Source organism: Erpetoichthys calabaricus, chromosome 5 (genome assembly GCF_900747795.2).
Source record: "Erpetoichthys calabaricus chromosome 5, fErpCal1.3, whole genome shotgun sequence".
Taxonomy (NCBI): Eukaryota; Metazoa; Chordata; class Cladistia; order Polypteriformes; family Polypteridae; genus Erpetoichthys; species Erpetoichthys calabaricus.
In genome coordinates, this window is record NC_041398.2 from 228,908,323 (window position 1) to 228,921,217 (window position 12,895).

The 12,895-nt window shown below is 40.1% G+C and overlaps 1 protein-coding gene across 1 annotated transcript in view; it reads right to left on the minus strand.

Annotated features, from left to right (window-relative positions):
- The window catches only part of adamts12 (ADAM metallopeptidase with thrombospondin type 1 motif, 12), a 381,209-nt gene that overhangs the window by 98,264 nt on the left and 270,050 nt on the right, over positions 1–12,895 (minus strand). The window contains exons 19-20 of the mRNA XM_051928108.1: positions 11,724–11,870; positions 3,500–3,653 (exon numbers count right to left, since the gene is read on the minus strand). Coding sequence (XP_051784068.1) covers positions 3,500–3,653; positions 11,724–11,870 — 301 coding nt within the window. The remainder of the gene's footprint in view (positions 1–3,499; positions 3,654–11,723; positions 11,871–12,895) is intronic.

The following is a 12,895-nucleotide window of genomic DNA, read 5'->3' on the forward strand; positions in this document are numbered from 1 at the left end:
TTAATAATATTTGCTTTTATTTACAAGAAATAAATTATTTTGAAGTCTCATTCCCGCCAGTAGAATATAAGAAAGAATATAAGATAATCTAACAATTGAGAGGAGATCATTCAGTCCATCAGGATTGGTTTGTTTAGCTAATAGCTAAGTTGTTCCATTATTTTATCCAGATTCTTCTTAAAGGTTTTCAAGGTTTCTGCTTCAACTACATGTCTCAGTAGTTTATTCCAGATTCCAACATTTGCAATTCCAGACATTGGTACTTTAGTAACTGTCAGTGGCCACCCACAAACCAAAAATATTTGGATTACAAAGGCCCTCAGAAAACAGTTCCTTTTAACCCATGAGCTAATAGGAGAACTCCTATGCTCATACATACAGAGATTACCCCAAAGGAATGCAAATGGAGTGCGTCCAGGCTATTTCAGCTGAGTTCTCCCACTCATATCCATCCATCCATCCATTTTCCAACCCGCTGAATCCGAACACAGGGTCACGGGGGTCTGCTGGAGCCAATCCCAGCCAACACAGGGCACAAGGCAGGGAACCAATCCCGGGCAGGGTGCCAACCCACCGCAGGACACACACAAACACACCCACACACCAAGCACACACTAGGGGCAATTTAGAATCACCAACCCACCTAACCTGCATGTCTTTGGACTGTGGGAGGAAACCGGAGCACCCGGAGGAAACCCACGCAGACACGGGGAGAACATGCAAACTCCACGCAGGGCGGACCCGGGAAGCGAACCCGGGTCTCCTAACTGCGAGGCAGCAGCGCTACCACTGCGCCACCGTGCCGCCCCCCCACTCATATCACAAAGCACTAACATTATGTTCTATCCATCCAGAGTGCAAATCCTTCTGACTACACCAAGTGTTTTAACGTGGAATTACAGAATGATCCATCCTAGTCTGAGTATCTGCACTGTGGTAACTGCCAGGGTACAGTTACAAACCTGTGATTTCTGAATTACAAAGGGTCTCCTATGTTCATGAGTGAGGGAGCTGCCTCTTAGGACTGCAAGCTGAGAGATTCCAGGTGACATCAGCTGAGCTCTCTCTCTCTCTCTCTCTCTTTCTCTGTCATCCACCATCTTTTCCACAGCACCGTCACTACTGTCCACAGAGCAAATCCTGCCAACTACACTAAGTGTTTTATCAGGGAATCACACCACAATCCAACCCATTTTGAAAATTTGCACTATGGTAGCTGCCAGTAGCCATTAATGTATTCAAAGTTAAGGTGGGATTACATCAGGGTTCGGCTCTGAGCCCTTACTTATTTGCAATGGTGATGGACAGGTTGACAGACGAGATTAGACAGGAGTCCCCATGGACTATGATGTTTGCTGATGACATTGTGATCTGTAGTGATAGTAGGGAGCAGGTTGAGGAGGCCCTGGAGAGGTGGAGATATGCTCTAGAGAAGAGAGGAATGAAGGTCAGGAGAACAAGACAGAATACATGTGTGTAAATGAGAGGGAGGTCAGTGGAACGGTGAGGATGCAGGGAGTAGAGATGGCGAAGGTGGATGAGTTTAAATACTTGGGATCAACAGTACAGAGTAATGGGGATTGTGGAAGAGAGGTGAAAAAGAGAGTGCAGGCAAGGTGGAATGGGTGGAGAAGAGTGTCAGGAGTGAGTTGTGACAGCAAGAGTGAAAGGGAAGTTCTGCAGGACGATAGTGAGACCAACTATGTTATATGGGTTGGAGACGGTGGCACTGACCAGAAAGCAGGAGACAGAGCTGGAGGTAGCAGAGCTAAAGATACTAAGATTTGCACTGGGTGTGATGAGGATGGATAGGATTAGAAATGAGTACATTAGAGTGTCAGATGAGGTTGGACAGTTGGGAGACAAAGTCAGAGAGGCGAGATTGCATTGGTTTGGACATGTGCATAAGAGAGATGCTAAGTATATTGGGAGAAGGATGCTAAGGAGAGAGATGCCAGGCAAGAGGAAAAGAGGAAGGCCTAAGAGAAGGTGAGAGAGGACATGCAGGTGATGGGTGTAACAGAGCAAGACACAGAGGACAGAAAGAAATGGAAAAAGATGATCCACTGTGGCAACCCCTAATGGGAGCAGCAACAAGAAGAAGAAGAAGTAGCTGCCAGTAGCCAGCTGCAAGCCTGTAACATCTGGTTTACAAAGGCCCTCAGAAACAGCTGCTTTTACACCATGAGCTAAGAGGAGAACTCCTCCGTTTGTGTATGCAGGGACTGCCACTAACCACTTAAAGTGGAGTACATCTTGGTGATGGCTGCTGAGTTTGCTTTACCTCAGCCACAACCTTTTTGCACAACATTGCAAATACTTAACACACATGTCTTTGCGGATGAGGTCACAAACCCTGAGGATACAGAGAAAGTTCAATGCAGACAAGAGTAGAACGGGAATACTCTCCACAGACAACAACCAGATTTGTGATATTGCATCCAAGAAGCTTAATCTAGAAAACAGCAACTCTAGCCACTACACCAGATCCAAAGACACTGGAATCTTTCCTATAGTAAAGCATTAATTTACAGTATAATAACTATTGTAAACAATGTATTATAAATACATGTGTATATATAATTACCAGTGCAAAAACCCCTTTATAATAAAGCTTAAATGTAGAATAAATCACAAATATTTAAATACTTTACTTCAAATTTATCTTCAGTTAAACTAAACTAATGCAGCACACAGAACAAAGAAATATATATTAAGAACAGTCAATCCTCAACTTTGGGGCTAACATTGCCTGAAAATAATATGAAAGTCAAAGATTTGAATGTTAATACATTGAACCTAAAGGAAATACAAGGTTAGGGTCCTACTGTACAAGCAGCAAAAACTGTAATCTTTTGCTAGAGATTGCTCAAATTACACTTTTCTGCAAAACATTATTTCTGAATATACGTAACCCTAAAATAAACCATAAAATGCAGTACACAAAATTAAATAGATAACTTAATTCTGTGACATTTTATGCTAACTAAAACCTTTGTCAGGAGACACCAAGACTGGCATGGTCTTGACATTGCCTCCGACACCCTGTCCTTCATGATTGACGGATGGCATTGGAGATCGTGAAGGACACACCGTCTTAAGATGATCTGTCAGCAACTTCTGCTTCACAAGCCACTTGAAATCCTTAAGGGTTTCGGTGTATGGGATGATAGCAGAGGTGAGTTGACAGTTAATCTGGAGGCTGGAATTAATAACAGAATCAGCAGCCATGATATTGCAAAAGTTAAATACACGAATGTTGCGTATCGACTACAGTTGAACAATCAAATGACAATTTTGTTTTTGCTTCAGTATCAAATGAGCAATGTGTTTGGACACTTATTCAATTTTCAGGCACTGAAAACATAAAATTATTTAAAACTGCATTGGTTTATTATTTTGTAAAATGCAAAGGCTAAAAAAAGAAATATAGGCAGTTTATGTATGGTTTATTGAAGTTTGTTAGATACTCCTTATTATTCTTTTCAGACATACTTACTTGCATGTTTTTCACATTTCTGAAGATTGCAGTCCTGGAGTTCATTAGGTTTTGTTGCATTGTCACAAAGGCTGTTATCTACTGCTTTGTTAGTTTCTTCATCAATGCACATCACATCTCTGCGTTCTACGCCGCCACCACAAGAGACAGAACACTAACAGGAGAAAGAAATAAATGAGTACTTGCAGGTGCTTTAGAAGATATACAATTATAAACTAAAGCTCCTCAATCAGCCATTCAACCAACAGCATCAGCATACTAAAATTGCTTAAATAGGAATTTTTGCCACTATTCACCAGCAATTGGAATTTAATCAAAATTTAATAATGCATTTACATTTTTTGGAGCATAGTTACTGTCAGAGTGCAAAGGACTTTTGTGTTTCAGGCAAGGCTAACCCCTGGCTGCTGATCAAATGCATGCTTTAGGTCTGTTTTCTTCATTTTACTTTCTTTTGTCTAATTATTTGTTACTTTGGTTGATTTGCATTATTCTTTGTTTTTGATTGTGTCTATGTATCTAAGCTTAGAGTTATGTTCTGTGTGTTTAATGGGTGGTCCCCCAAGAGGTGGGACCACCTGACAATCACCACCAGAAACTGTCATCCTCTCTATAAATCCAGAGGGTCTCCCACAGTTCCTGGTGGTTCATTTCAAATGCACTAGGGGGTTTGGGTGAGTTCTATGTTTTCACTTTGCATTGTGCTTATTGTGATTTATTGGATTTTTGACCTCCTCTGTTTCATGACTTCATCTTAGAATTCTGTTTGTAGACTTTTTAGTTTTAGGAAACTCCTGTATGCCTTTTGTGTTCATTGAGAACTTCACATGGAGTATTTTTGTGGAAATAAAATCTTTTTACTTTTATAAAGTTTGTCTGTTTATCTAACCAGGGTTTGGTGGTATAGTCCCCTCTAGTGGTCATTTTTTAAAGTGCTTTTTTGGGACTTTCATGATTGGGGACTTCCAATCGTAACAAGTACTATGTGGTAATCAGGGAGCTTTTCTAGTACTTGCTAGTATTCTGGTACTCAACGTTGTGTGAAAAGACAATGGCAAAAGCACGGGAGTAAATAGAAGAATTTCAGTGAATACAAATTGGAGACAAGGACAAACGTACTATTTGTTGGTTTAAACAGTGGTATAAACAACAAAAGGAAGTTGATCAAGTGATATAGAGTTTTGTGTGTTTCAATGTCATATAAAAGCTTACTATGGTACAGAGAAAAAAAAAATAGGGACACAGTGGGGAAAAAAGCACGAAATGTCAACTTTGATCTCGAAAATTTCCATTTTAATCATGTAGTTTATTTTGTCATTAAAGTAGAACATCATAAACATCATCTTAAAATTGTTTAATTTACTAGTTTCTCAAATCCCATCGTAACCAAAGTAGCACATTAAATGCTTTTTTTTGTATGTGTTCTTCTATGTGCTCTATGTGTGTGAATCACTATGTGCTTCTTAAATGGGCTTTCTCTTCCTCCGACATTCGTGATATTACAATTCTCTGAATAATTTAAATACTGAGTTGTATACTTGATATCATTTCAGTATTCATATCATATCAATTAAGGGCATGTATTAAACATGGGAACACGGTGGCGCAGTGATAGTGACAAACTGGCGCCCCATCCAGAGATTGTTCCTGCCTCACGCAAGATGTTTGCTGCTCCGTGTGCGACCTTCGATGAAATAATTTATTGCAGCAGTACTCTCTTTCAAACGTACTAATGCCCAATTCCTGTCCTTCCTTTTCTTTCTCCAAGTACCCAATCGCCACACAATCAGCTTAGTAATAGATGTTAAGCCATCTGTAAGCTTAGAACGCTGATTCTTCAAACCTTTTAAGGAACATGGAAATATCTTCATAGTACATGTTTAATTATTCTATCCATCTATCCTTCCTGTGTCGCGCCAGCCCCAGCAAGAATACAGCGCAAGGCAGGAACAATCACTGAACGAGGCGCCAGCTCCTTGCTAGCGCTGCGATACCGTGTCCTCACATGTTTAATTAACAATATAGATTATTTAAATGATGTTAACATTTTATCTGTATAATGTAATAAACATATTTTGCTGCATTTCATCTTAAAAATGATATCGTCATCATATGTAAATACACGCTTTATAAAGTGGCTCAGGTTGTGCAATATTATAACTGTATCGCAAGTTTACAGTGAGGTAATTGTACTTAAGTACAAACAGTTCTACAAGGAGCACTTGATGGACTGGTTGAGTGCGTTTATAGTTCTTGGGATGAAACTGTTTCTGAACCACGAGGAAAGGCTCTGAAGCGTTTGTATGAGAGCAGTTCAATAGACTGTGCGCATGGCTGAGGCAGCGTGTGCTTGATGCTGTATACCGATAATTCTCTTTCCAATCAGCTGCTGTAGAGCTGTGATTCCACACTCAGATACAATGATATAAAATGTTACATTGAGAGAAATAACGCTAAAGCAGCTATGGTATTTGGAATAGTTTGGCCATTCCATGGACCATTATATTGTTACAGGTTAATTACAATCAGATGCCTATGTCACATTACCTATTTGACTTGACTTTTCATTTTTCTTGAATTGTAAATGGCCAGCTTGGCCTGTCCAATGAGGAAATTTCCAGCCTGACATTCATCTTGATTACTCTGATTTTCGGTAACAGCATAAAAATATACAATCATTAATAGGAACACAAAATACAGAGTTAAGAACATTTAAAAGAGGTTGAAGTCTGAGACAGAAAAGGAAACAGCGAAGTAAGGGTTTTCTCACCCTCTTTCTCTCCACAAAAAGGGCACGTGTCTGTGACTGAAGGATCAATTAGTGAGACATACTTGTTTTGATTTGGTAGAGTTCTATATTACTCTACTTTTCCCTTTTGTATTATTAATATCTAGCCTATGTCAGAATACCTCAAATTTCACAGACTTACCACTGTTTCTAAGATATTATACCATATAACTTCTCCCCACCTTCCCTTCTACATTTATAACCTCAGGCAATTAGGTGTAGTAAAAGACAAGCAGGAGTTAAGTTACACTTTAAATAATATACTGTATTACTGATAATATTCATAAATAATAACAATAAGCAAAGTACAAATGACTGTTGGTAACCTTACAACCTGATAAATGTTAATGTGTAGTTTCAGGTGGCACACAGACTTAGTTACTTTAAGTGTCTCTAGTTAAGTCCTCACTTATGGTCAGCTTTCTTCAGAACAGGCCACATGCCTGTCTCAATATGGCTGCCGAGCTGTGCTCTTTATTGTGTTGTCCTTTTCAGTTCATGGTGGGTGAGATGCTCTTTCATCAGATGGTAGAAGAGAGAGAGGGAGGGGTAAAGTAATCAAATTTATAGACTTTCTGTCCAAACCCAGCCAATAGGGTGTTGTGTTACTTAATGGCTTCATGTAACTTTAGACCAATAGAATTCTGGTGCGACACAATTGTTTCACACCTGCGCTAATACCATTTGTCAAGGTGAAGCTTGCCAACTAAGTAGTTGGTATCCATGCGGAGGTTGATTGAGAGAGCCCTGCGGAGAATCACCTGCCAAACTGGTCTTAGGCACTTCCCCCAACCCTGTCATAAAATTATAAAGACTCAGTCCTAAAAGGGGGTCGGGGGTTCTTAACCGTCAAACCATTGCTGTTCTTATCAATGATGTAACACTAATGTCTAAGTTACAAATAAAGACATACAAAATATTTATCAACTTATATACAAAATTTCACACCACAACAATACTGTAGGAATTAACAGCAACGATGGTGTGCAGCACATGCCATTGCAAATCACCAGTCCTTTTGTTCAATAGTAGTTTATACAAATTCCACCAAGTGTCTCTGCCCCTCCCTAAATCTGCTCATCCAGGGTGTGTCTGGTGTTATGCTCAGTAGTTCCCAGTGATGTTCCAGCAAACATATTTTGTAGAGCTCTTCCCCACAGCACTGTCTAAGTAAGTCATTCTATGCTGTTAATGATTTCAGTATCCTCAAACTCCAAGACAGCCGGTACCACAGTCACATCAGGAAAGCCTTCTTTGGACTCTGGTTCATCTCTGCTAGCAAGGAAATTTCCAATAAGAGATTTTACTTCAGCTGGAAAGTTGGCTTGGATCTTTTGCAGCAGCTGATTAGCCTACCTCAATGAGTGTAGTCTTAACACCTCCGCCATCTTCTCAGTGCTGTATCAGCAGCGCTTTTCCATATTTGTTAGATGGCGGACCTGATTCATTCCAGACTTGATTAGTAATGATTGGACTCTAACAGACTGTGTAACTTTAAGGTCCATGACAGGGTACTCTAGAGCCCAAAAGATATTCACAGAACTTGAATGAACATGAGGCTCAAGGAGATTCCACACTCTGAGTAAAGTACTGTAAAAATCCAGAAGGTAAGCTGTCTATTGTCTATTAAAAAGAACATTGCAATCACGTTCCAGCCTCACCTGGCCACATGTTTTGAGCCTGCACCAATTTAACACCATTCTGGACCAAAATATTTAAATGTCTTTCAGATAGCCTTGGAGTCACAATCCCTCCTAAACCACTAACAGCTGTGGTTGGTGGACTCTCAGATGGTCTTAAAATGGAGAAGGACAAACAAACTGGAATTGCCTTTACTACACTATTGGCACATAGATTCATCTTGCTCAATTGGAAGAATCCTAACTCACCCATCGGTGGGTAACTGATCTTTGGTACTATTTGAAATTGGAAAAAATCAAATTCTCACTTAGAGGATGTGTACAAAACTTTTTCAAAACCTGGCAGGATCTAGTCAATAACATTTTAGAATAATCATTTAATTTGAGGAAGCAGATTTTCTCCCCTCTATTTTCTTTCTCTTGTTTTTTACTCTATTTACCTTTATTCATTTATTAATTTATCTATTTAACCTTTTTTTACTAGCTTAAAGCTTTACTCTGCTGGCCTTGCTCTCTTTCTCATGGGTGGGGGTTGATTTGTTTCAAACCTATTTTTGTAATACTTGACTTATTTGTATGGAATGTTATTTGATTTCAATAAAATCGACAAAATCCAAAAAAATAAAAATATTAGAAAAATAATAAGAAAGAAAGAAAGATTCTAAACTAATATAAATATTACTTTTCTGCTCTTCATTTAAATTCTAGTCTTCAACGTCCACTACAGTCAACACAGGCCATATGAGTGTTAAAACTCTCTGTTCTGAAATAGCAGGTATTAAAATCTGTTGTTTCTTAAACTCTGACAAATGTGATGTGACAGCATATAGTACATGGAAATATATTCAAATTGCCCAATGTGTATGGCTATACTTGAATAAAATCTCAACAAGAGTCATGCATCTTATAAGCATGAATCACTTAAATAAAATAAGACAAGAGAAGCTGGCATCCCACACCTCACTGAACAAAACTGCACAGCAAGAATACAATAAATTGGCTAACAGGGCTCCTTGGAAATTGGTGGTTGTACCTGATAAGAGGAAAAAGTTTACATCTCCTGTTGCTAGCAACTGATTCAGAGAAACTGTGAATTTTCAATCTCCGGAAATGGGACTGCATTTCTGTATTTTATTCATTTGCTTGCTAGAAGGTTGGGGGTGGTGTCAAGAGAGAGTTACTTTTTAATTAATTCATTGAGAAGTTTCAAAAGTACAATAGATTAATATGGAATAATATAAAAAAAATCATTGCCTACACAGATTTCTGTACCTGGCAGGGTGTGTTACTTGACTATGGAAGGCTGATGGTTCAGTTACTGCTTCTACCTCATTGTGTGACCCTGATACGTCATGTAATGTTCCTGTCTTGAAAAAAATATGAAGAACTGCAATATGGCTCTCTACTCTGTAAAGAATGTGGGGATAGTGTTTGCTACTGAAAGGTGCTAAAATGAGAAAAATGTATTTGTGTAACACATGGTCAGCATTTAAACATGGATTAAGAAGGAGTCAAGCACCTGACCAAAAGTGTTACTAGTGTAGGACAAAGTGGGCATTGTCCATTCTGCTATATTAATCCCAAGGGGAAATTCACATATTCCAGCAGCAGCATACTGATAAAAAACAATATTAAATTAAATAGTGATAAAAATGCAGGTAAATCAGACAATAACTTTTTATAATGTTAACGTTTACCCCAACCCAGGTGATATTGAAGAGACGCATAGTGTGGGGGAGGAACAATCTCCTCAGTCTGTCAGTGGAGCAGGACATTGACAGCAGTCTGTCGCTGAAGCTGCTCCTCTGTCTAGAGATGACACTGCTTAGTGGATGCAGTGGATTCTCCATGATTGACAGAAGCCTGCTCAGCGCCCGTTGCTCTGCCACAGATGTCAAACTGTCCATCTCCATGCCTACAATACAGCCTACCTTCCTCACCAGTTTGTCCAGGCATGAGGCGTCCTTCTTCTTTATGATGCCTCCCCAGCACACCACTGCGTAGAAGAGGGCACTCGCCACAACCGTCTGATAGAACATCTGAAGCATCTTATTGCAGATGTTGAAGGATGCCGGCCTTCTAAGGAAGTATAGTCGGCTCTGTCCTCTCTTGCACAGAGCATCAGTATTGGCAGTCCAGTCCAATTTATCATCCAGCTGCACTCCCAGGTATTTATAGGTCTGCACCCTCTGCACACAGTCACCTCTGATGATACGGGGTCCAGGAGGGGCCTGAGTCTCCTAAAATCCACCACCAGCTCCTTGGTTTTGCTGGTGTTCAGTTGCATAAATCCCCCCATTTACAATCCAAACTAAGCGTCTGAACTCTTTGTACCAGGTCCAGACTGTACTTGATCTGATAACAAAGGTATAAATCAGAGTTGCACTGACATCTTTGTAGCAGCCTGTTTGCAGAGACTTCTTGAGCCAGAAGGTGCAAAAAGGACTCAAAATTCAGAACAATAACCAGTAAATCAAAGAATGAGAACTCTGATGGACATAAGAACTCGCCTATGAGGAGTTACTGATTTTGTAACTGGAAGTGACTTTAATCCAATCATGAGAGGTTCCACCTTTCTTCATAAACTAGTTACATTCCCGTCGGGGAATACTCTAACTGAACTCAATGAGGACTCTCTCGGGGAGGAGAACATCTGCAAAATGTCCTTCTGAACAGTCCTTCTGGCTTTTAGTGGGTCCACGTGTTTGGAGCATTGAAGCTCAACCAAGCTGGGGCCCATGGCCAACACCATGGGGCACCTGGACCTTTCCACTGCCCTATTTAACAGGCACTTCCGCCACACCCACACCTGGAGTCCTTCTGGGTGTCCTATAAGAGGAGTCAGCCGCCACTACTCAGGGAGCCAGAGTTGGGAGGAGGTGGATAAAGCTTTCCGGGAGAGGAGTGGAGGCGAACAATAGGAAGCAGGAAAGGCTTTTGTGCTGGACTGTATTTGGTGCTTTAGGTACTGTGCTGTGGGGAGCAAAGAAAAAGTGCTTCCTCACGTGAATAAACATGTGCTGTGTGGCAAACTCGTGTCTCTACCTGTCTGTGTTGGGTTAGAGCAGCTGTACGCGCCCCTGGACTTCACAATGCATAGAAATCCACAAAGAGAGAAAAACAAATCACGTTTCTTAAAATAGTCTTTTATTCCTGAGCTTTCGACACCTGCCAGGTATCATCATCAGAGGAAAGTGATTAAAAAACTTGCTCTAGAGTGCTCTGTACCTTAGTCTGGACTTAAGGTTCTCCTTCCCAACAGGACAATAACCAAAGCACAAAAAAAAGGAAACACAGGAGTGGCTTCAGGACAACTCTGTGCATGTCCTTGAGTGGCCCAGCCACAGCTCTGACTTGAACCCATTTGAACATCTCTGGAGAGACCCAAACACAACAATCCACTGATGGTTTCCATCCAACCTGACAGAACTTGAGAGCAACTACAGAGAAGAATGGCAGTAAATCCTCAAATCCAAGTATGAAATGCTTACTGCATCACACCCAAGAAGACTCCAAGCTATAATTGTTGCCAATGGCCATTCAACTAGGTTCTGAAGAAAGGGTCTGAATACTTGTGTCAATGTGATATTTCAGTGGTTTAAAATAAATCAGCAAAAATTTCTAAAGTCCTGTTTCTCCTTTGTCATTTTGAAGTATTGAGTGTTGTTTGATGAGGACAAAAAAAAATTTATTATTTCAGCACAAGGTTGTTGCATAACAAAATGTGAAAAAAAATGAAAGGTGTGAATACTTTCTGAAGGCATTACGTAAAGTATATGAGCATATAAAGGATTACCTCTTTCCACGAATCCATGATCCACCGCGTACAAGGCTGTTCATTACAAGGCTCTGTGCTGTTTGGCCGTTGTTTGACATTGCACCGATTATACTGAGGACAATAAACAAGTCTTTCCTGAAAGCCGACACCACAGGTCTTTGAACACTAGAGAAAACAAAATTAACAAAAAAAAAAGTTAATGACTTTAGAAATACAAGCTTTTACATTTAAATACATGAACTGAAAGACAGACTGTTATTCCACATGCATCTTCTGCACTTGTAGGGCGTACTGATTAAGGGGATGAGTTATAAAAGTGCAGGAGTCATGGGGTGAACTTTGTATCTTGGTACTAAGTGAATTGACTGCCACTTAACATCAGTAAAACCAAGGAACTGGTTATTGACTTTAGCCACACCAGAGAGCTTCTATGTGCTGTCCCTATTCAAGGAGTGGATGTAGAGGTGGTCCATTCCTACAAGTACTTGGGGGGTCCATGTTAATGACAGGTTGGACTTGTCTCGGACTACAGAGGAACTGTACAAGAAAGGGCAGAGCAGACTCTTCTTCCTCAGGAGACTGTGTTCCTTTAATGTGGGAAGTGACATTCTTCACATTTTCTACAACTCTGTGATGGCCTGTGCAATATTCTACACTGTGGTATACAAGGCAGGTAACATCACTTCAAGAGAGGCCCACCGAATCAACAAGCTAATTGTAAATGTAGGCTCAGTTATGAGATGCACCCTGGACTTTTGGATTTCTTAGCAAACAAGGAACAAATTAAAACAAAACTGAGTGCCATTGTGAACAATGCTGCACATCTTCTCTCTGACACACCAACACGGAGGACTTTCACCCAATGAATTATTTAGCAGAAGAGTGTCAAGAAACGCGACTGGGGGTCCTTTATAACACAAGCAATATGTCTGCATGATGCCACACTGAGACTGGTACTGCCAAGTCAGAAGTTTCTTTATTTAATTTTCTTGCTTTAAAGTCATTATGGTGTGTGTTTGGACCATGGTGTGTGTGTGTGTGTATATACCAGGGTTCAAAAGTTTTAGAACACCTCAGTTTTTTACAGTTTTTAAGGAAATGCACACAGTTTAATGTCTTAATGTTTCATTAAATCAAGACACAGCACAAATAAACATTGGCAAATAAAAAAATAAGTCAAGGAATCATTA